This window comes from Physeter macrocephalus, chromosome 19 (assembly GCF_002837175.3).
Source record: "Physeter macrocephalus isolate SW-GA chromosome 19, ASM283717v5, whole genome shotgun sequence".
Lineage (NCBI taxonomy): Eukaryota > Metazoa > Chordata > Mammalia > Artiodactyla > Physeteridae > Physeter > Physeter macrocephalus.
Genome location: NC_041232.1, coordinates 40,022,160 through 40,048,158, shown reverse-complemented (window position 1 = coordinate 40,048,158; position 25,999 = coordinate 40,022,160). Strand labels below are relative to the sequence as shown.

Genomic DNA, 25,999 nt, shown 5'->3' with positions numbered 1-25,999 from the left:
GTCAACCAGGTGAAAGATAATCAAAAGTAGAGGGATTTCAAATGGAAAGAGATGGTGGGATTTTGCTTTTAATAAAAGTAGCTCACTTTTGTGAAATTCATGGAGTAAAATTTCCCATACTGTACAGATAAAAATAAATCCTACCAGGGATGAACTGAAATATAAGGACAGGGCTCAATCTGTGACACAAAGATTATTACAATCAAAGTCTACAAAATAAGTATATAATTTTGAACTAGATCCAAATATAATTAAATGATTATTATTTCTGTTTAAAGAAGGATGATCATGTAGCTGCTTTTCTATATCTGCAAATTCACACAGTGGCATTAGCTGTATTAAGGAATAAGTGTGGGGAAAGGCAGACAGGGGAAAATCAATCAGGATAGGCAGTGTCAAGACAGAAGGTTAAAAAGGTGTTAGCTTTAAGCTAAGTTATTGAGTTTCTAAGTGGGGTAGATACTATCCATTTTGCCTGGGGCAACTAAACCCTTGGAATATGTGTTATTGATATACACTAGAAGAACTACTCCATCTGAAGGCTATACATAATAGAGCTTTGGATGGCATTCTGGATAGTAAACATTACTTGGAAAAAGTCTATTCCATACTAAATGTACATGCTACATTTTGTATAGAAACTGCCTACTGTAAATGAAAGTGCACTCATGTATATCTGAAACAACAGGGTGCTTGAGGCAGGAAAAGGGGAGAATCCAGATGTGAAAAATTATAAGGCTCTTTAAAAAGTTACAGTAAAAAGACAAAAAGGAAGACTAATCCCCCCACATCCCAAAAGTGAAGGTAAATTGTTATCAATTTAAATTAGGTTACTGCAAATTTAGAATGCTAATTGTAATCTCCAAGGTAACCACTAAGAAAATACCTAAAAAATACACACACACACACACACACACACACACACACACACACACACGTGCGAAGGGAATCAAAACAGTATACAACAACAACAAAAAATCAAACAAAAAAGGCAGTAGTAAAGGAATGCCAAAAAAAGCTGTAAGACACACACAAAAACAGAAATAGCAGAGGTAAGTTCTTCCTTAATCAGTAATTACTTTAAATGTGAATGGATTAAACTCCTCAATCAAAAGGTAGAGACTGACAGAATGGATAAAAAGCAAAATCCATCTATATGCTGTCTACAAGATATTGGCTTTAGATAAAAGCACAAATAGGCTGCAAGTCAAAGGATGCAAAAAAAATATTCCATGCAAATAATAACCAAAAGAAAGCAGGGGTGGTTATACTAATATCAGGCAAGACAGACTTTGTGTCAAAAACTGTTAAAAGAGACAGGACATTATACACTGACAAAAGAGTGAATTCACCAAGAAGATATAACAAGAAGATATATACACTAGACAACAGAGCCCCCAAATATATGAAGCAAACACTGACAGAATTAAAGAGAAATAGTTTTACAATAGTAGTTGAAGTCTTCAATACCCTTTCAATACTGGATTGAATACCTATACAGAATATCAATATGGAAATAGAGAACCTAACACTATAAACCAACTAGACCTAACAGACATATATGAACACTCCTCCCCAACAACAGCAGAATACACATTCTTCTCAAGTGCACATGGAACGTCCTCCAAGACAGACCACATGTTAGGCCACAAAACAAGCCTCAGTAAATTTAAAATGATTGAATTGTGCCAAGAATATTCTCTGACAACAATGGAATGAAGCTAGAAATCAACAACAGAAGGAAAACTGGAAATTTCACGAATATGTGGAAATTAACACACTCTCAAATAACTAATGAAATAAAGAGATCTCAAGGGAAATTAGAAAATACCTAAGAGATGAATGAAAACAAAAACACAGTGTACCAAAACTTATAGAATGCAGCAAAAGCAGTGCTCAAAGAGAATTTTATAGCAATAAATAAATGCCTACATTAAAAGGGTAGATCTTAAATCAGTAACCAACCTTACATCTTTAGGAAACAGAATGAGAAATGAAAGGAGGATCATTACCACTGACCTTACAGAAATAAAAAGGATTATTAGAGAATACTATGAACAACTGTATGCCAACAAATTAAATAACCTAGAAGAAATGGACAAATTCCAGAAGCACACAAAAATAAATACTGATATTAGGGTTTTTTTCACAGCTTTTTCTGATGATCATATATTTTTAAGTCAGTCCAGCAAATTCTCACAAAGATTTATACAAGTGAGGACCTCAGCAACTATAAATAGTTCTTCCAAAGTTCTAAATGAAGCAGAAAGGAGAGAAAACAGAATGATTTCCTCCAGGAAATTTACCGGTGGTAGAGTGGCTGATCTTCCCTAGATTGCTTTTAACCTATGTGTAGGACATCATGACAATGACCATTCTTGCAAACTCAAAACCTTATAAGGTTACCCATATACCACATTGTACAAAATCTACCTATGAACATTTCTTGATATAGCGGGAAAAGGTTATCTTTTTCAATCCTCATTACCCAATAAATTTGTTCTCCATCAAAACCATGATGCAAATAAATCTATTGCTTTCATCTTGATGATGGCAAGTGATTTGGTTCACACTACTAGGGATAAGATGGGCTATTCTTGCATTTAATTTTTTATAAAAGTGGTCAATATCAATAATGAGTGGCAACAATATTAGCACTCAATGTAATCATTTAACTTATTAAAAGGAACAGGAGTGCTAGCAGAGAATGGATCACTGAAGAGAACACAGCTATCCAATACGTTATCCCTTCTAACATACCCTCCCTCCCAGTCAAGAGCTTTAGGAGGAGAAGCCTCAGGCAGAACAGATGCAAATTTCAATGTACAGTGACATAGAAGCTTCGGATACCACTTGAAACCCTATTTTATTTGTCATGTAAGCGCATCTAAATAAGGCAAATTAGGAATGAGACTTTTATTTTCTACCAATATGAAATATGTCTTGACCATTTCCTTGAAAAAATATACTTAGAATATGAATCCATATCAAAAAACTACCTTTAATACAACAAAGAAGAGACAGAAGAGTTTGTTCTTCTTTAAGGATTTCCGTTACCTTGTAAGTTGTCATTCGATGCTGAGCGATTGTAGTCAGTTTTTCTAGAAGGCCTCGTAATCGCTCCTGTGTTGCATGGGAGATCAAGTTCACAGCATCAGAGTTAAGTTCTGTAATGTCATGCTTTTTACCTGTGGAAGCAGAGAAAATCCATTACGTGTTTTAGTAGTGGCTGATAATTGAAATAATTAGCACAGCAGGTATTCTGTTCCCCCTGGAAGTCATACCCATTATGAATAAAGGTTTGGAGATTATGATTTTCCTGGTAAAGTCACAACTTCAAAGATCTTAGACATTACATTAATAAAACCTAGCCTGAAGCCTCAGAAAATATAGACATTGTTTCACTTAGCCTCTAGACTCATTCTCCTTGCAAGGTCATTTATAGGACAAAGTTAATAAGAACACAAATCAAGTCTAGTGTTCAGGGAGGAAAATGGTAAGTGCAGAAATCAATGCTGTATTCTGTTAATTTTAGTCATTAAAAAAATAGAAAATTACATTTTGCCGTTTGACACTGTTAACAATTTATGACATTTATTTCAGTTAATTCAGATTGTGAGTCTCTGTTAATAACTTGTCTGCATGACACACCTATACTCCTTTTGTCCGTTACCAATCATGCTTATTTTGCACTAACTCATGTTCCATAAGTTGACCTAGTAATTAATTTACAAGTTGAAATGGGTTCAAAGCCTCATCATTTTACCCATCAATTTGAAAAATTTCTCTTTCACTATATCTCCTTCCATAAATAAACCAAACTTCTATTCTTCCTTCTGCTAACTAGGAAGAAAGTTTCAGGAAAACAATTTGGACCACATACCCCAAAGCAGAAGATCATTTATAAATCAACCTTATCAGTTTTTAAATAGTAATTCTCCAGCTCAGTGGAAACCATCAGAGACCTAACTCTAAAGATACAGGTAATTAGGTAATCTCATTTAAATGAGCTTTTAAATAGTGCTATTGTGTTTGTTTTTAATACATGTATTTCTAGAAATTTAAAATATATTATTGTTTGATTTTGCACTCTATCTGAAACATACTCATATACTCAAAGTGTGAATGAGTATTGCAAAAATCAAGCTTTAATTAAAAGCTAACAATTCTTAAACACATTCTTTGACATTATTCTATAACAAATGTTCAACTTAATTCAAAATGTGGGCTATAGTAAATCACACAGGAAAACGATATAAAATGATTCAGCTTCTCCTATAACAAACCTTCAAAACAAAGCAGTTCATTACTTTGTAGCAAAAATGAATTAATCACCAAGTTATGATTCAAGGAGGGGAAAAACACTGAAAAGTCAAACCTACTTTACTAAAACATCAGCAAAAACAAATAGTGGGGGCCTTCTATAGAAGGAATAATGCAATTTCAAAACAATCCAATGATTAAAATTATAATTAAACATAGAGTATATAGAGGATGACATGCCAGTTAATGCTTAAAGATTTAAGAATATATAGTGTTTGGGGAGAAACTTTGAAAATAATTTCATATGTATTTATAAAACAGAAACCTATGCTAAAGAAATATCCGTATTTTTAAAATACTAAAAATAAACAAGTACTGGGAGTTGCAATCAATTCCAGGGCTTAGTGAACAATCAAACATTCTAATATCTTCACTAAACTGATGATAAAACATAACAGAGTTACAAGTTAAAGTCTCACTTTAAAATAAAACACTCCCTTTAGTAAAGTCACCATTGACTGTTTAAGGCAATCTAGTAGGTGTTTGCAAGCTTACTATGTGATTTTTACAGAAAGTCTGTGTAATTTAATTTAGGTAATTAGCAAAAAAGGAAGAACACTGGCATGTTTACTCCCCTAACATATTCAAGTAAGAAAATCTTCCTCCCCAAATTCTTTGGGTTACTTTATAATTCCTGTTATTAAGAAATGGTCTTGGGCTTCCCTGGTGGCGCAGTGGTTGAGAGTCCGCCTGCCGATGCAGGGGACACGGATTCGTGCCCTGGTCCGGGAAGATCCCACATGCCGCGGAGCGGCTGGGCCCGTGAGCCATGGCCGCTGAGCCTGCGCATCCGGAGCCTGTGCTCCGCAACGGGAGAGGCCACAACAGTGAAAAGCCCGTGTACCGCAAAAAAAAAAAAAAAAAAAAAAAAGAAATGGTCTTGGTTCTGATCTGTTCTGTAAACATGGAATTTTATTATAAATGAAAAAATTCCTAGAAATATATAACTCCATTCACTCTATGGTTTTTGTTTTTGTTTTAAAAGCTTAGGTAATTCAGAGGGAAGAAGTTTTGCAATTTTCCATCATATTAAATGACAAGTTGGTGTTTTATCATCAAGAACTGAAAATACAAAGAGTTCTCCCCAGAATTCTCCTTGAAAGCAGAGGTTAGCAAACTAAATCTGGTCTCTCTTTATAGATAAAGTTTGATGGCAATACAGTCTTTTCTATTTGTTCATATGCTGTCTACAGTTGCTTCTGTAACATAACAGCAGAGGTAAGCAGTTGCGACATAGACTATATGGCCCACAAAGTGGCGAATATTTATGATCTGGTCCTTTGCAGGAAAAAATATTGTCAATCCCTGTCCTAAATGATGGAAAATGCTCTGTCAAACTAAAAGTTTTCCTATCATATAATCAAGGTTTAAATCAAGCTAGAAATAAAATTTAGAAGGGGGGCAGGGAATTGCTAAAACTAAGTATGAATCTACTTCTACTCCACCAGAGTTCTAAATAATTATATGGCTAAAAGGAGTTAAAACACCAGTAAATTTCCCAAGCCATCACAGAAAGATATTTGCTTAGGCTTATTCAAAAATTAAGGAATCGGCTCCTATACAATACAAAATACAATGCAAGAAGAAAGCGAAAGAGAAAGAAAGAGAGGGAGGGAGGGAAGGAGGAGGAGGGAGGGCTGGAGAGGAGAGAAATCAAGCAAACAGCAAATAAGCATTTTACAATTAGCTCTTCTGAATTTCTATCCCTTTGAACTACTGTAAATTCTAGTTTTTCAAGATAAAAGAAGGATAACATATAACCAACTTAAATTAGAGGTGAAAAAAGTGATAATTTGAATAACATACAGTAGGAGCTCACATATTTCTTTATTGAGTAATTGTGAAGTAGACTTAGAATATGTAATAGTAATGCATTTTGAAGTCCTTAAATATACCATGGATGTATCAAAAATCTGAAACCTTCACATTTTTGTGTTAGGCCTTCAACACAGAATGTAAAGGTTCTTAGTCAAGCATACTAAAAGGTCACTGGTACTGGCCCCTCAAATTGGACATGGGTGAAGGAGGAGAGCTAGAGGAGACTCCAATAAGTCCCTGTGTCAGGACACAAGAAGTGAGATAACTCACATGCAACAATCTCTCTCCAATCTGTCTCTTTTTTCAGTTATCACTGCAAGTTTGGTATTAAACAACAACAAAAAAGCTGTTTGGCTCCAGAATAAAACTGTTATGTTCTCTTCCATTTCCTTTCACATACTTCAGGCCACCCAGCAACTACTCCTGGCCAGAGACAACTCTAATATTCTAGTTCAGTTCTTTTACGGTAAGGATGGGTTTGAATTTCAGGGTTGAGATGAGGAAAAAGGGACTTACCCTTATTGGCTATTTCTTTATTTCATAAAAACAAACTTGTAACAAGTTACATGCCTAAAGCCCAGCCAAGGAAGAACAGCAAAGAAAAAAATAGTATATCATAAGCATATATTCATTTTTTACACATCTATTCTCCCATTAAGATGAATAAAATATTAACTTCTATTATCTACACCAGAAACCATAGGTTACATGATTTAAGTTACATTAATAATTTTTTAAATAAAATACTTTTTTCTATAACACCCATGAAATCTTGATTATTTCCAGAGCCTTTTTTAAGCCTCAGAATTTCCAGAAAAACCAACCCAGGCTATCTCTTTTGATAACATTTTCCTTGGAAGAGACAGTCCTATCAGGTCAATAATCATACTTACCAATGTCTAAAATTCTCTTTTGTAGAGCTCCAATGAAAAGAAACGGTTCATCTTTACATGACTGAACAAGTGTGCCAACCAATTCAGAGTTTGTTGCTAAGATGCAGGCATTTTCTTCACTGAGGTTGACCCCTGCCATGGAAGTCACATCATTGATGTCATCTTCATCTCTAATAGAAAAAAAGAAAGCTTTCAGTGGTTGTGGTATGTGAATGAGTGATTTAAGAGAGCAAAGAATTATAGATCTCTCCTTATAACTAAAGACATTATTTTACTCAATTTATCCAAGCAAGAGAAGTAAAGCATGGCTATCTTTCCCTGTCAGCCTTTAAAATTCATTGGTGTTTCTAACCACTAGTGTACATTTAATATTAGAAAGATGAATCAGAAGCAACTTTTGTCTCCTAGTGCCCATCTCTCCCGCTCTCAGTTTAGTAAATAAGATACTCTAAGAGGGATTTGGAAGTTATACTAAGTTATCCACAAATTGCGGGTAATGAAAGAATGAAATAAAAACAGACTTGTTTTCATCCAAGATGATTTAAAAACCCCTCAGATATCCCCAGTGCAGTCCACTGTTCCACTGAGGAGCAGGAGAAATCCCCCAATCCCGAAAGGTCCATACCCATGTAAAAGCCCTTGAGAAGAAGCTTTCTAGACTAGCTATTCTGAAACCATATGGTTAAAACTAGTTTTGTTTTTCCACTTCAGACTTCTGGTGTGCTCCACCTGTACCAACTGAATTCATTAAACCACCTCCTCAAGCAAGTGGCTGCAAAGGGCTTATATTTAAAATATAAAATTATACACACATACGTAAAAGACATACATATAAAAACACAAAATATGTTTGAGCTCCTTGCATTGTGCCAGCAAAATTAAATAGTTGCTTTTATCTAATAGAATTGCTACATGGCTACAGTACTAAGATGAGTATATATGTTTAAGGATAGAGAAGTGAGAGACAAAAACACTAAAATTCCCTTATGGCATTCTGAACACCCTGTAATAACAAACATGTTACTGATCATAACTCATGTACCAATGCATAACATAATTTACACAAACATGATTATATAAAAAACATATTGTTTCTATTTATTGCATGGGCCAAAAGATATATGATGTGGTTTCATGTCAAGAGATTTAAATTATGAACCTCCTTGTGGTAATGCATTTATGCACAAAAAAGGGAAATAAAATATAACTGTCAAGCACTCAAGATACGGAGGCCTCTTGTGTTCAGCTTTAAAAAGCAGCATGTTAGGAGTGAGAGGGAAAGAGCCCCTACTCACACAGGTATGAGAGATTCAAACTAAATGAAAAAAAGTTAAGTGCTGGACATAGCCGTTGCAAGTGAAGAGACAGAACAATGGTCTCACAATCTGAACACTATGTTTAAAAACCTAACATTAAAAGGTGTGTCTCTAATGGAGAAAAGAAAAAAAATTTAATTAGTATCTCAAATCAACCGAATGAAACACGCAATATAAATAAACTGTATGGGGACTTCCCTGGTGGTCCAGTGGCTAAGACTCCATGCTCCCAATGCAGGGGGCCCAGGTTTGATCCCTGGTCAGGGAACTAGAGCCTGCATGCCACAACTCAAAGAGCCCACACACCGCAACTAAAGATCATGCGTGCCGCAATGAAGATCCCACGTGTTGCAACTAAGACCTGGCATGGTCAAATACATAAATATTAAAAAAAAAAAAGAATCTATATGAAAATGGTTGGACTCCACCTCATCAAATGTCACAGAGGTACTGTCAGAGGGATGGTATGCTGAGAATGGTTCTAAGAATCAATTTACCAACTATGTAAACAAAGAAGTATTCCAGAAACATCTAAACATTTAAAGTCTAAAGTGTAAGATGTAGAGAATGGACATGAGGACACAGGGAGGGGGAAGGGTAAGCTGGGGCAAAGTGAGAGAGTGGGATGGACATATATACACAACCAAATGTAAAATAGATAGCTAGTGGGAAGCAGCTGCATAGCACAGGGAGATCAGCTCAGTGCTTTGTGACCACCTAGAGGGGTGGGATAGGGAGGGTGGGAGGAAGATGCAAGACAGAGGAGATATGGGGATATATGTATATGTACAGCTGATTCACTTTGTTATACAGCAGAAACTAACACACCATTGTAAAGCAATTATACTCCAATAAAGATGTTAAAAAAAATAAATAAAATCTAAAGCATAAGAACAGTAGAAACCATAAACCTAAAGATAGACCAACATCTGAGTAAAAAAGTATTTTAAAAGGTCTGAGTAAAAAATATTTTAAAAAACCCAAGTATAAAGAAAATGAAAAGACAAGCCACACAATGGGAGAAAATATTTGTAAAAGACATATCTGATGAAGGACTGTTATTCAAAACATATAAAGAACTCTTAAAAGTCAACAATATGAAAACAGATTTAAAAATGGGCCAAAGACCTAATAGACACATCACCAAAAAGACATGCAGATGGCAAACAAGCATATGAAAAGATGCTCCACATCCTATGTCATCAGGGAAATGCAAATTAAAACAATGAGATACCATTACACGCCTATCAGAATGGCCAAAATCCTGAACACTGACAGCACCAAATGATGATGAGGGTGTGGAGCAACAGGAACTCTCATTCATTGCTGGTAGGAATGCAAAACGGTACAGCTACTAGGAAAGACAGTTTGGCAGTTTATTACAAAACTAAACATACTCTTACCATATGATCCAGCAGTTACACTTCTTAGTACTAACCCAAAGGAGCTGAAAATTTATGTCCACACAAAAACCTATATATGGATGTTTATAGCAGATATACTCTTAATTGTCAAAACTTGGAAACAACCAAGATGTCATTCAGCAGGTGACTGGATAAATAAACTGTGGTAAATCCAAACAATGGAATATTATTGAGTCCTAAAAAGAAATGGTATCATACCATGAAAAGACTAGTGGAAACTTAAATGCACATTATTAAGTGAAGTAAGCCAATCTGAAAGGCTACATACTGATGATTCCAACTATATGACATTCTGGAAAACGCAAATTATGGAGACAATAAAATGACCAGTGGTTGCCAGGGGTTAGCAGAGAGGGATGAATATGCAGAAAACAGAGGACTTCTAGGACAGTGAAATATATATTATCTGTATGATACTATAATGGTCGATACATGTCATTACACATTTGTCAAAACCCACAGAATGTACCACACACCGAGTGAACTGTAAGGTAAACTATGAACTTTGGGTGATAATGATGTCTCGATGCAGGTTCATCAGTCGTAACAAACAGACCACTCTGGTGGGGGATGTGGATAATGGGGGAGGCTGTGCATGTGCTGCCATTTTCCACAACGTCCAAATCAATTTTTTGCTATGAACCTAAAACTACTCTAAGAAACAGTCTATTTTTTAAAAAAAGGCCAAGTACAAATCGATGAAAAGTCAGTTCACTCCAAAAGAGAATACCAACCAGTTACTTAACACCTTTAGGACTCAAATTTTTCTTCCTCTAAAAAATGAATAACTTAGATTAGGTACTTTCTAAGGTCACTCTCAGCCACTTAAAAGAATGAGGCAGCTCTCTTTGGCCAGACACAGAACAAATGCCAAGGTGTATTGTGAAGTGGGAGAAAACTAAACAAAACATAACAAGGTATAGACCAGACTGCACCTTGAAAAAAATACACACACACACACACACACACACACACACACACAGGCATAACATATCTCTGGATGCACAAGAAATTCTCCTCTGGAGAGGGATACAGGGAAGCATGGATAGGAAGAAGATTTCATTTATACCACATCATATTCCTTTCTACCCTTTGAATGTAGTAGTATATACACAGATTACCCAATCAAATGGTTAGTGATATTTAAAAAAATATATATAAATAAACAGAGAAAGAAAACTGGAGACAGAAAAATATTATGAAGTTTAGACATATGGCCTCATCCTTCCTTTAAAAAAACCCAGAATTGTTTAAGGTACACAGCACATGGCCTTTACACACATGCACACAACACTGATTGTTCACAATCTCAGCTGTTTGCCAGGTACACAGGCCCTGTAAACTGCACCCTGCTTCCATAGGTGAGTTCCCACATAGCCCCTGCTGAAATCTCACATACAGACTGGAGAGACCAGTACCAGGCCTCCTTACTACCAGTACCATGCACAGTACTAGAACTGAACAGAACTCAATGTTCAATGAGGAGACTGTCCCATGTCTTTTAGAATCTTCTTGTAGCCCTTCTCTGAACTAAGAAGGGAGCTAACCACCCAATAAGATTTGTTCTTGCCTACCCACCCCCCCAATTTGGCCCCAAGCTGAACACAGCTCCCTCTAGTTCAGCTGCCAGTTGCTACGGTTACAGAGGGCAGCAGGAATAGAGGAAGACCCCTACTGAGGGAAGAGGAAAAGGTACCACAATAAACAGTACCCGAACCACTTAAAACGTCCTCTAAGAAAGGAGGCAGACTAAAGGAAAGCAAAGACAACACAGTGTTGTAGCAGCACTATTGATAAGGCTAAATATTGTAAGATAGGCCAAGGCAGTAATAAAGGCTTTGATGCTGAGGCGTATTTGTGATTCTGGGTTGGCTCAATTTTAAAGGAAAAGAACGTGAGAACCTCCAAACCGCATCTTCAAGTCTTCTGGTCTAATGCAGTATGTCTTTTAACGAAGGTGCTATGAAAGATAACCTGTTTCATTTTAAAAGACATACAAAAAGGAAATTTAATAGTGCCTCAGTAGAAAAAGGGCTTCCAACTCAAGATTCTGTGGGGGGTAATAGGTTAATATGCAAAAATTAAAGTAGCATTACCCAATTATCATTAATACCTTGCATTTTGGTTTCTGAAACTGATCTAATTCTTCAGCTTTTTATAAAGTTAACCATTGCTTGTGCCTACCTTCTTAAATCTCTTCTACCCTCTTAAGATCTACAATAGCACCAGACTAATCTTTCTATAGCAGAGAAAATCACATTACTTTCATATTCAAAAAGATTTCATGGGGCTTCCCTGGTGGCGCAGTGGTTGCGCGTCCGCCTGACGATGCAGGGGAACTGGGTTCGCGCCCCGGTCTGGGAGGATCCCACATGCCGCGGAGCGGCTGGGCCCGTGGAGGCCCGCGTACCACAAAAAAAAAAAAAAAAAAAAAAAAAAAAAAAAAAAAAAAAAGATTTCATGATCCTATGAGCTCAACCTGATATTCAAGGCCTTCCAAGTAATGACCTTAACTTAGCACTCTTACCTCCCATTCCTCACCATAAAATAGCTCCTACTGATTCTGGTTTTCCTGTTCTAGTCTTTAGCTCCTCTTGCTTTATTATCTTTCAGCTGTCAGTGCCTTATCTATATTCCAGACCTACTTCAAATGCCTACTTTAGAAATGTTGGTTTAACTTATCTTTATACTTTTAAAGCATCTGTCCAAATGCTACATCTTTTGAACTTCCAAGGGTACATTTTGTCTCTGTTATGGTAGGTCTTACTCTGTCTTCCAATAATCAACTATTTGCCTTATACTTCAACCAGACTAATTTTATTGATCATATTAATCACTTTCATCATCTATTGTTTCTAGCAGAGTAGTCATAAATGGTACTTAAATATTTGAGGAATTTCTATGTGCTCAGAACAGCGTGCTGTTTATCTGTGACAATGTACTGGGAAGTAGAAGAATGGTGGGTAAAAAAGATGAGTCAAACTGACTACCGTGAAATCCTGACTCTGCCACTTACTGTCTATATGAAATAAAGCAAATTAATTAACCTCTCTAGGCCTGCATCATCAGTAAAATGGAGACAATAACATTCCCCACATCTGAGACTGAGGATTGAAAGAAGCAATCATATCACGAAAAAAGGAGTTCCTTTAATATATAAAGAGCTCCTACAAATAACTAAGGAAAAGACCTAAAATCCAATGGAAAAATGGACAAAACATAGAAATCTTCAGTTAATGAAAAATTTTAAATGACTCAAATATAAGATGTTTTACCCTACTCATAAGAAAAATGTAAGATACAATTTTTCACCTGTTAGACTGGTAAAGTTCACGAGAACATGTGGAAATTTGATACCTTAAACTTTGTTGCTCAGAGTATAATTTGTTAATCCAACTCCACTGAGAGTTATTTGACATTATCTAATTTAAAATGAATAAACTGCTCTTTCTAGAAATTATGTTAAACAATAGTCATTGCAATTCTGTTTTCTGAGTACAAAACACTGGAAACAACCTAAATATCTATCATTATGTAACTTTGTTTAAAACATCAAATCACAATGATTATATACTGATATAGAATAATCTGTAAGATTTATTACTACTAAGCTGTAAATATCAAAATGGGTTGGCCAAAAAGTTCATTTGGGTTTTTCCATTACATCTTATGGAAAAACTTGAACGAACTATCAGGCCAACCCAATAAAACATCATGTATTGTATACTGCCATCTATGTTGAAAAGATTCTATCTAGAGAGATATGCAAGAAATTGCTAACAGTGGTTGGCTCTAGGCTGAGAATCTGGGTAGCAGAGGGAAAATGATGCAAGAGAGAACCTTATTTTTTTCCCACTGTATATCCTTTTGTTCCTTTCGAATGCTATACAAAATGTATGTATTACCTAGTCAAATAAATAAATAATTTGCTTAAAAGGTATAAACAAAAAACTTTTATTTTAAGAAGATCAAGTTCTTCTTTTAGGTTACTGATCCCTGGTAAATAAAATAAGGTTACCTTCAATATTCTTTTTTCACCACCCTTGGGCATAACCTCGCTACGTTACCACAGCCAGCTTACAAACGCTGCTTTCTTCCTTCTATGACTTTTTTAAAGGTATCTTTCCTCACGGGAAATTCCCTTTCCTCTTTTTAACTCAAACACAGCATAGGATATTGCAGTACTTCTCAAACTTCAGTGATTTTAGGAACTACTTACGAGTATATTCCTTTGCAGTTCATTCAGCATGTAAGCACAAAGATAATTTTTCCTAAATCGCATTTTACTATGAAAAAATCTGCCTAAAAACTATGAAAGACTTCACAATCTCATCTCTAAGTCTTCATTCATGTAATTTCCCTGTGAGGAATGTTTAAGAACCTAATTTCTAACAAGATTTAGCATAAGGCAACTCCTTCAAGAAGTTTTTTTGTTGTTGAATTTTAACCCTAGATTTAGCGTTTATCTGGGCACAGCTCAGAAGGATGTTTCTTCCCTGTCTCCTGACTTTCCAAGATTTTGTCACCAGAGACTGTTTTCTCTCTCTTTAAGTCCTTACTTGAATGATTAATCATCTATATTATGTCATACTCTATATAACAAGTATATATCATTGATACACTTGTATATATAAGGACACTCTTAATAAATACATAATGAAACAATTAATTACATATGAAGCAAGGTAGAGCACATGTTTAATCTACACTAGAGAATCTGATTCCTGCAATATGAAAAAATGGGACATTAAAGTTGGTGGAATAATATTATCTGTGCAAACAGCATGTAACCTTGTCCTATATTATTTTCTAAGTGTCTTTTAAAGCAAATTAAAAAAAAAACAACCTCTTAATTCCTAGCTGTTAAAATATCTTCTAAGTTATATATAACTATATATTAATATACATATATATGCATTATTCATCCATAAATATTTTATAATTTCTCTCTAAAATATAAGGACTCTAAACGAAGACCTTAACCATAAGGCATTATCACCTCTTCAAAAAATCAACAATAATTCCTTATTATCATCAAATAGACAGTCTGTTTAAATAGTTTACAAACATGCACAAGTACTGTAATATTTATCACTTCTGATTCTGAAGTACAAAGAATAAAACACAAATCTCTGGCACCCTCTTGTGTTTAAACACTATATAGCTTTCCTTATTCATCCCAGATGTACTGACAAGCACAACAGAAAATATGATTTACACTGGGAAAAAGTCACAAAAATGTTCTTTTCAGTTAAACAGGTAGTTTTGAAAATACAGGCGGATATCACTCTATGTTATTAAACCTCATCCAGTTAAGACGGGATCTAATCCCATACACTATTATTTAACAAAAGAGTCAATATTAAGGGTCTATTTTAAGCTTCATTTTAACAATAACTGAAGTGATATTAAGTATCCAAGAAAGCAAACTGAAAGAAAAGACATTACTATAAAAAGATATGCATAAAACCACATATAACCCAAATAACTAGAACATATTATACAAAAATGGAAAGTGTATCTTCATGCAAAAATAAAATATATCTTAAAAAGATTATATCTAAGATTATAGATATTCCTGCTCTCTTTTTCAAAATTCATTATTTCAACAAATTTCTGAATGCTTATTATGAACAAGGCATTGTTCTAAATGTTAGATATACAATGGTAAAGTTATTGTAAACTCTCAGAGATTTAAAAAGGAGTGGAGTGCATAAAGAAGGGTAAATAAATGAATAGGGTAACTTTAGATAGTGCCTCAAGACAGCAGATGTGACTGAAAAAGGAATAAAGAGAGAGGATTTATCTAAACAGATATAAAAACAAATAATGAAAGATAATTGAAAATGCAAAAATATTAACACAGAAATAAAACAAAAACAGCACTAAAATGAAAATCTAGAAATGTACCCTTGTGTAACTGAGAATTTATTTTTATTTTTTTTTAACATCTTTATTGGAGTATAACTGTTTTACAATAGTGTGTTAGTTTCTCCTTTACAACAAAGTGAATCAGTTATACATATACATATGTTCCCATATGAGAATTTATTAAAAGGTAAAGTAGCATTTCAAATCAGAAACGTAAGGATGATGAAATCTTCAGTAACTGTTGTTGAGATGAGCAACCCAACTGGGAAAAGGTAATTTCTGTTTCAGCTATTTACAAAGATAGAATCAAGAATTACTGAAGATTTTGTAAAGGTCTATTGCATATATGAGGTGTGTATAGATAACTTGGAAGAAAATATAGGAGCACATCATTATGAGCTAAGGATAGGAAAAGATTTTTTAAAATAATGCAAAAGTCAAAAGCTATAAAGGAAGAGACTAATAAAGTTAATATTGTGATTTAAAATCTTCAAATAACAAAAGACACTAAAAACAAAATTACAAGTTAAACAAAAGATTGGGGAAAAAATATTTATAACACACACATATTTATAACACACACAACAAAGATCTACTCTCAGGAATTCCCTGGCAGTCCAGTGGTTAGGACTTCGTGTTTTCACTTCTGAGGGCCCGGGTTCAATCCCTGGCTGGGGAAATAAGATCCCATAGGCCACACAGCACGGCCAGGAAAAAAAAACAAAAACTATTTTCCAATATATAAGTCTAGAAAGCAATAAGCACTCAATAGCTAAATGAGCAAAAGTAGTAAGCTAGAAACTACCTAAAGAAAATACTAATGGTGACACTTTTGCTTCAGGCATTAACTGGACTAGATTTACCCATGAGAAATTACATGACATTCTTCTAATTTAGACCAGCTTATTTTCATTCCAGTGTTGGATGCACAGAAGTTGTCAAAAAGGTGTCAGTAAAAATAAGCACTGAGCACACTCTAAATGTAGAACTGCCTCAGGGGCAAATGCCTGTGGCTAGCACTAGTTTTGGGGCCTCTGTTAAAGTGGAGAAACTCTTAAGTCAGGTTCTCTAGAACAGGTACTAACAGTGGTCCCAAATCAATAGTCATCCCTAGTTCCTATGGGACACAGTCACAAATCTTCTTTGGAGTAAAGCAAACTCAATTTGGGTCACCAGATTTAATCTGATTTACCCATCCACTGAGGTTTTAAATTCAACAATTACATTTTTCACTTCTAAATGTCCTATTTGGTTCTTTATCAAATCTTTGTATTCATTTTTTAATAGATAATTGTTACTTGCTCATTTTTTGTGATTCCACATTTTATTTTTAACCGTTTTATAAGAGTTTTTAATATTGAATATTTGATCACCCAATGTTTGAAGTCAATGGCATTCCAATTATGTTGCTGTTTCCTTTGCTTGGGGTGACCTTTCCTTGTAGGCTTTATCTTTGAAAGTGAACACAGGCATACATACCAGAAAAGAATGGAATGACATTATTAAAGTGCTGGAAGAAAAAAAAGAAAAGCCAACCTATAATTCTAATCTCACTCCTGACATCACTGTCTACATAAATAATCTAATTTAAAAATTATCAGAAATAAGAACTTAACAAGGGGGTTGGCACATAATTTTTTTTAAAAAAGTAACCTAGGGAATTCCCTGGTGGCCCAGTGGTTAAGACGTGGGCTTTCACTGCTGTGGGCCCAGGTTCAATCCCTGGTTGGGGAACTAACATCCCACAAGCTGCGTGGCGTGGCCAAAAATAAATAAATGAATAAAAAGCAACCTACATTTCTACATACTAGGAACAGAAAAGGCAATTACCAAAAATTTTACCTATAATAGCAACAAAAAGGTGCCTAGGAATAAACCTAACAGATAAACAAAACAAATGGTGTACAATCTGTATAGATAAAATTATACCACTTTACTGAAAGATGTTAAAGAAAGCATGCATAAATGGAGACATAAATCATGTTCATAGATAGAAGGTTCAAAATTATAAAGAAATCAGCTGAAGGACAATGGACCTATGGGCTCAAGGCCATGTTGGTCAAATTCTAGCAGAGGTTTTTGGTGGAATTTAAACTGATGCTTAAATTTATATGAACAGCAAAATCCCAAGAATGGCAAAAAAAAAATCAAGAAGAGCAGGGGAAGGGGTATGAAAGTGGAGGAAGGAGGGTGTAAAAGTAGAGGAAGGAGAGGAAATAAAAAAATAAAGAGGGATAGGTAGGAGACATGCCTTAACAGAGGTAAAATTTATTTTGAAGTTATAGTAAATTGAGCAGTATGCTATTGGAAATAAATTAAACAGTAAGATAAAATAGAGATTTAAAAAAAAGATTAACAGAATAGATAAGCCCAGAAAAGACCGTGCCTATACAGGCACACCTCCTTTTATAGCACTTCACTTTATTGTGTTTTGCAGATAATGTGTTTTTTACAAACTGAAGGTCTGTGGCAACCCGGTGGTCAAGCAAGTCTCTGGCGCCAGTTTTCCAATAGCATTTGCTCATTTTGTGACTCTTCGTCACATTTTGTCAGTTCCTGCAATATTTCAAACTTTTTCATTATTATTTTATTTGTTATGGTGATCTGTGATCAGTGATCTTTGATGTTACTATTGTAATTGTTTTGGGTCACCACAAACCATGCCCATACAAGATTGCCGACTTAAGAGGTAAATGTTGTGTGTGTTCTGACTGCTCTACCAACCAGCCATTCCACAGTCTCCCTCTCCTCAGGCCTCCCTATTCCCTGAGACATGACAATACTGAAATTAGGCCAGGTAATAACCCGACAATGCCTCCTAAGTGTTCAAGTGAACGGAAGAGTTACTCGTCTCTCACTTTAAATCAAAAGCTAGAAATGATGAAGATTAATGAGGAAGGCCTGCAGAAAGCCAAGACAGGCCGAAAGCTAGGCCTCTTGTGCCAGTTAGTCAAGTTGTGAATGCAAAGGAAAAGTTCTTGAAGGAAATTAAAAGTGCTACTCCAGTGAACACACAAATGATAAGAAAGTGAAACAGTCTTACTGCTGATATGAAGAAAGTTTTAGTGGTTCTGGACAGAAGATCAAACCAGCCACAACATTTCCTTCAGCCAAAGCCCAATTCAGAGTCAGGTCCTACCTTTCTTCAATTCTATTGATACGAAAGCTGAGAGAGCTGAGGAAGCAGAAGAAGAACAGTTTGAAGCTAGCAGAGGTTGGTTCATGAGGTTTAAGGAAAAAAGCCGTCTCCGTAACATAAAAGTACAAGGTGAAGCAGCAAGTGCTGATGTAGAAACTACTGCAAGTTATCCAGAAGATCTACCTAAGATAATTAATAGAAGTGGCTACACTAAACAACATACTTGCAATGTAGACAAAACAGCTTATACTGGAAAAAGATACCATAAGGACTTTCATAGCTAGAGAGAAGTCAACCCCTGGCTTCAAAGCTTCAAAGGTCAGGCTGACTCTCTTGTTAGGGATTAATGCAGTTTATGATTTTAAGTTGAAGCCAATGCTCATTTACCATTCTGAAAATCCTAAAATTAGGGTTCAGAATCCAGCAAAGAAAAGTACCCTAAGTCTTAGCTGAAATACCTGAGGTACTACATCCTGGAGTCAGGGAGAACCAAAGGGACATGGAGTCTTGGAAAGATTACAGCCTAGATTTGAATTCAGTTACTGACTAGATGAAGGCAATCTGCTCCTCTCCTGCCAGCCAGGAAACTGGATAAATTCTCTTTGTGGAGGTAATTAATCCAAAACTCCTATAATTATTTTTTACATATATTTGACACTGACTCAAAAATTACTAAGTTCATACCAAGAAACAGGACTAAAAAGCCAAATAACACAAACAGACTTACAGACAACCTGGATGTTGGGAATATTAGGTATGAACTTTAATATAACTATGACTAATTGTTCAAGAATGCAGGAGATAATTCCAATAGAGAACAAAAATCTATTAAAAAAGAAATGGAGGTGTGGTTTCTGGTAATGACAGATTAGCTTAATTAATCATTACAAAATCAACATACAACTTTTTAAAAAGGCAGTTTTTTGGTTTTTTTGGGTTTTTTTTTGCGGTACGCGGGCCTCTCACCGCTGTGGCCTCTCCCATTGCGGAGCACAGGCTCCGGACGCACAGGCTCAGCAGCCATGGCCCACGGGCCCAGCCACTCCGCGGCATGTGGGATCCTCCTGGCCTGGGGCACAAACCCGTATCCCCTGCATCGGCAGGCGGACTCTCAACCACTGTGCCACCAGGGAAGCCCAAAAGGCAACCATTTTAAAAAATGGGAAAAAGGCAACCAGAAACTAGAGAGAAGTCAACCTTTGAAATATGGTAACAACGATGGGTAAAATTTGTGAGTTTATGTCTTTTGGCCTGAAAGCACTCTCCAGCCTGTGCAGCCGTATTCTTGGTGTCAGAGGACAGATTTTAGTGTTGAAAGAGCACTTGGACAATTAGGGAAGATACACCAGAATGTAAGGCTCCACAGAGGAGTAATCCCTCAAATCTGCATATAAATCTGACCTAATCATTGACTGATGGAAGAACTACATATGCCCAGGGGACACTCCAGGCAGCCTAACAAAAACAGCAATAGGAAGAGGAAAGAACCGAGTGAATATTTCAGCTGCTACTCAACCTAAGAAAGACTAAGTTTGGAATTTAAGAACAGTCAAGTTAAACTAAAATAAAGTCTACTAAATTAAAAATCAGTCTTCAGGAACATAACTGAATCCAGAGTCAATAATTACTAGATATGTGAAAAAACAGACAGTCACTGAATGTTCTGAACACAATGAAAATTTATAAGACATATAAAAAACTGGAAAATGGGACCTAGAGTTAAAAAAAAAAGTTGGCAGAAATGAGCCGAATGTTGCAATTAGCAGACAAAGATTTTTAAGGAAGCATACAAATATGCTGACAGATTTAAAGGAGCATAAAGATCAAAGAAAATAACAGAGCCTTGGTATATGCAGGAAAATATCAAAGTCTAATGCATATATAATTGGATTCATAAAAGGACAGGAGAGATAATGGGGCCAAGAAAAAAAATCTGAAGAAACATTTTCCATAGGAAAAAGAAAAATAAACAGTTACAGATCCAAGAAGCTCAGTAAAACCTAAGCAGAAGAAATATAAAGGAAACCATAACTAGAGTCAGACTGAATCAAAGTCAAAGTGCTGAAATCTAAACAGAGAGAAAATCTTAAAGTAGTGAGAGGAAAACAAACAAACAGAAAAACAGTGTACACATGGGAATAATGATATGAATGAAAACTGACTTTTCATCAGAAACAATGGAGACCAGAAAACAATGGAATAACATCTTTAAGTCTTCACAATAAAGATTGGGTCAGCCTACAATTTCTAATTGGAAAAAAAAAACCCCAAAAAACCTACCCTTCTAAAGGGAAGGTAAACAAAAATAGTTCTCAGGAAAAGGAAAACAGAAGAGCTGTCACCAGAATTACAGACCAAGAAATGCTATAGGAAGCTCTTTAGCTGAAGGGAAAAAATACCACTGAAAACTGAACTCTACAGAAAAAAAAGAAGAGCACTGGGAATGTTTTAAAGAAAAGAAAGAATATTTTAAGGAAAAAAAAAGACTTTAAAGCTAAAATCATAACACTGTAGATACATACATACATTTATAATGTATGTTGAGGTAATACATATGAAAATAAAAATATAGAGCACAGAAGAAGAGAGTGAGGTAAATGGACTTATATTGTTGCAAAGTTCACATATTTTATGCGTAGTACTATATTAACTCCAAATAGAGTGTATACTAAAAATACATGTTACAGCATATTGTAATCCCTGTCGATCAAACAAACAAAAAAATGCAGAGATATAGATAAGAAGCCAACAGAGGAATTAAAATGAAATATAAAATAATAATCACATCACATAATCATAAGACAAAAAACAAATGAATAAAATAGAAAAATATTAACCTAAAGAAACAACTGTTGGATTTCATAAGAAAAGCTCAACCTAGCTATATGCAATGTATAAAGGACACTCTTTAAATACAAAGACACACGTAGGTTGAAAAAAAGGAAAGAAAAAGATAGAATATGCAAACAATAACAAAGCTGAAGTGTTTATATTCAGCAGATAAAATACACAGCAATACAAGAAATAGTTTCAAATAAAGAAGGACACTTGGGGACTTCCCTGGTGGTTCAGTGGTTAAGACTCTGTGCTTCCACTGCAGGGGGCCTGGGTTCCAACCCTGGTCTGGGAGCTAAGATCCCACATGCCATGCAGCATGGCCAAAAAATTTTTTAAAATAATAATAAAATAAATAAATAAAATTTAAAAAATAATAAAAAGGACATGTAATTATGATAAAAGGGCCAATTTATTAGAAAAACATAACAATTATAAACATGTGTATACCTAATAACAGAGCTTCAAATAATTAATGTAAAAACCGGCAGAACTAAAGGAAAAAATAAATCTATAAGCATAGTTGGAGATTTAATACCCACTATCAGTAACTGATGGAACTAGTCCAAAAAAAGAAAGTCAGGAAATAGATATAAACACTACTAGCTACCTTCACCAGAATGGTACTTACAAAAAACTACTCCCCCAAACATACATTTTTTCCAAGGGCATATGAGATATTCATCAAGTTTGACCACAATAAAGAGTCTCAAATTTAGTAAGATTGATATTTTACAGTGTATATTCTCTGATCAGAACAAAATTACATTAGAAAAAAGATGAATAAAATCTCTAGAGAAGCCCCAAATATTTGTACTATTAAATAAAAGGAAAAGGAGAAAATATTTTCACATGAATAAAGATGAAAACGAAACACTATAATTGTCTGGGTGCTAACTCAGTACTTAGGGGGTTTATAGTTTTAAACGAGAAGCAACTAAAACCCAACATAAGGAAAAGAAAGGAATATTTTTTATAAGTCAATAAAATAGACAAAAGATGAACAGATAAAAACAATAAAATCAGGCTTCCCTGGTGGCACAGTGGTTAAGAATCCGCCTGCCAATGCAGGGGACACGGGTTCAAGCCCTGGTCCGGGAAGATCCCACATGCCGGTGAGCAACTAAGCCCATGCACCACAACTACTGAGCCTGCGCTCTAGAGCCTGGGTGCCACAACTACTGAGCCCACGTGCCACAACTACTGAAGCCCGTGTGCCTAGAGCCCGTGCTCCACAACAAGAGAAGCCACCGCAATGAGAAGCCCGTGCACCCCAACAAAGAGTAGTCCCCGCGTGCCGCAACCAGAGAAAGACTGTGTGCAGCAACAAAGACCCAGTGCAGCCAAAATAAATAAATTAATTAATTTTTAAAAGAGTAAAATCAAAAGTTAACTCTCTAAAAACACTAAACAAAACTGAAAAAAACATATCAATGAAAAGAGAGAGTATCACTACAAATCTTACAGATATTAAAAGGATAAGGGAATAAAATGAACAGCCATATGCCCAAAACAGTCAACAACTAAGATAAAATACACAAAATCCTTAAAAAAAAAAAAAAAGCATGATACTACGTTACTCTAAAGAATCTACAAATATTAAAAGGAAAAGAAAGTAGTAGCACAGTTTCATTTCAACAAATTCAAAAGTAAGATGAAATGTACAAATACCTTAAAAAATCCAACTTTCTGAAATTGACATTAAGATGACATAGAAAATCATTTATAGATGAAACTGACTGTCTTATCAAAACCTTCCCCCAGGGCACTTCCCTGGTGGTGCAGTGGATAACACTCTGTGCTCCCAATGCACAGGGCCTGGGTTTGATCCCTGGTGAGGGAACTAGATCCCACATGCATGAGGCAACTAAGAGTTTGTGTGACACAACTAAGGAGCCCACAAGCTACATCTAAGGAGCCCACCTGCCACAACTAAGACCCAGAGCAAACAAATAAATAAAAAAACAAAAAAACCCAAAACCTTCCCCCCAAAGAAAACAAAAGACCTATTTAGTTTCAAGGGTAAATTCATTCATATATTTAAGGAAGAAATAATATAATTTCTTCTCAAAGGTTTAAAATAAAGGAGAGGGGGCGCAGAGAGAAGATGGCGGAAGAGTAAGACACGGAGATCACCTTCTTCCCCACAGATACATCAGAAATACATCTACACGTGGAACTGCTCCTATAGAACACCCACTGAACTTTGGCAGAAGACCTCAAACCTCCCAAAAGGCAAGAAACTCCCCACATACCAGGATAGGGCAAAAGAAAAAAGAATAAACAGAGACAAAAGAATAGGGACGGGACCTGCACCAGTGGGAGGGAGCTGTGAAGGAGGAAAGGTTTCCACACACTAGAAGCCCCTTCACGGGCGGAGCCTGCGTGTGGTGGACGGGGGGAGCTTTGGAGCCACGGAGGAGAGCGCAGTAACAGGGTGCAGAGGGCAAAGCGGAGAGATTCCCGCAGAGGATCGGTGCCAACCAGCACTCACCAGCCAGAGAGGCTTGTCTGCTCACCCGCCAGGAAGGGCGGGGGCTGGAAGCTGAGGCTCGGGCTTCGGTTGGAAGCCGGGAGAGGACTGGGGTTGGCTGTGTGAACACAGCCTGAAGGGGTTAGTGAACCATGGCTAGCCAGGAGGGAGTCCAGGAAAAGGTCTGGAGCTGCCGAAGAGGCAAGAGACCTTTTCTTCCCTCTTTGCTTCCTGGGGCGTGAGGAGAGGGGGTTAAGCGCGCCACTTAAAGGAGCTCCAGAGACGGGCGCAGAGCTGCCGAAGAGACAAGAGACTTTCTCTTGCCTCTTTGTTTCCTGGTGCAAGAGGAGAGGGGATTAAGCGCACAGTGTAAAGCAGCTCCAGAGACGGGCACGAGCCGCAGCTGTCGGCCCGGACACCAGAGACAGGCGTGGGACGCTAGGGTTGCTGCTGCCGCCACCAAGAGGCCTGTGTGCGAGCACAGGTCACTCTCCACACCGCCCCTCCCGGGAGCCTGTGCAGCCCGCCACTGCCAGGGTCTCAGGATCCAGGGACAGCTTCCCCAGGAGATAGCGCGGTGCGCCTCGGGCTGGTGCAGCCTCACGCCGGCCTCTGCCGCTGCAGGCTCAGCCCGCATCCGTGCCCGTCCCTCCCCCCAGCCTGAGTGAGCCAGAGCCCCCGAATCAGCTGCTCCTTTAACCCTGTCCTGTCTGAGCGAAGAGCAGACGCCCTCGGACAACCTACGCGCAGAGGCGGGGCCAAGTCCAAAGCTGAACACCAGGAGCTGTGCGAACAAAGAAGAGACGGGGAGGTCTCTCCCAGCAGCCTCAGAAGCAGTGGATTAAATCTCCACAATCAACTTGAAGTGCCCTGCATCTGTGGAATACCTGAATAGACAGCGAATCATCCCAAGTTGAGGAGGTGGACTTTGGGAGCAAGATATATTATTATTTTCCCCTTTTTCTCTTTTTGTGAGTGTGTATGTGTATGCTGCTGTGTGAGATTTTGTCTCTATAGCTTTGCTTTCACCATTTATCCTAGGGTACTGATCAAACCATTTTTTTAAATAAAATTTTTCTTCTTAATAATTAATTTTTATTTTAATAACTTTATTTTATCCTACTTTATCTTTTTTCTTCCTTCCTTTCTTTCTTCCTTCCTTTCTTCCTGTCTTCCTCCCTTCCTCCCTCCCTTCCTTCCTTCATTTCTTCCTTCCTTTCCTCCTTCCTTCCTTCCTTCCTTGCTTTCTTCCTTCCTTCCTTCATTTCTTCCTTCCTTTCTTCCTTCCTTCCTTTCTTTCTTTCCTTTCTATTTTTTCTCCCTTTTATTCTGAGCCGTGTGGATTAAAGGCTCTTGGTGCAACAGCCAGGCGTCAGGGCTGTGTCTCTGAGGTGGGAAAACCAATTTCAGGACACTGGTCCACAAAAGACCTCCCAGCTCCACATAATATCAAACGGCAAAAATCTCCCAGAGATCTCCATCTCAACACGAAGACCCAGCTTCACTCAAAGACCAGCAACCAACACTGCTGGACACTCTATGCCCAACAAATAGCAAGACAGGACTACAGCCCCATCCATTAGCAGAGAGGCTGCCTAAAATCATAATAAGGCTACCGACATCCCAAAACACACCACAGACGTGGACCTGCCCACCAGAAAGACAAGATCTAGCCTCATCCACCAGAACACAGGCACTAGTCCCCCCAACCAGGAAACCTACTCAACCCACTGAACCAACCTTAGCCACTGGGGACAGACACCAAAAACAACAGGAACTAAGAACCTCCAGCCTGGAAAAAGGAGACCCGAAACACAGTAAGTAAAATGAAAAGACAGAAAAACACACAGCAGATGGAGCAAGGTAAAAACCCACCAGACCTAACAAATGAAGAGGAAATAGGCAGT

At 36.8% G+C, this 25,999-nt stretch overlaps 1 protein-coding gene across 2 annotated transcripts in view; it reads right to left on the bottom strand.

Moving 5' to 3' along the window:
* The window catches only part of TAF4B (TATA-box binding protein associated factor 4b), a 119,065-nt gene that overhangs the window by 52,319 nt on the left and 40,747 nt on the right, over nt 1-25,999 (bottom strand). For both annotated transcript variants that reach the window (XM_024121028.2, XM_028480280.2), the window contains exons 10-11: nt 7,035-7,204; nt 3,058-3,188 (exon numbers count right to left, since the gene is read on the bottom strand). In XM_024121028.2, the coding sequence (XP_023976796.1) occupies nt 3,058-3,188; nt 7,035-7,204 (301 nt within the window). The remainder of the gene's footprint in view (nt 1-3,057; nt 3,189-7,034; nt 7,205-25,999) is intronic.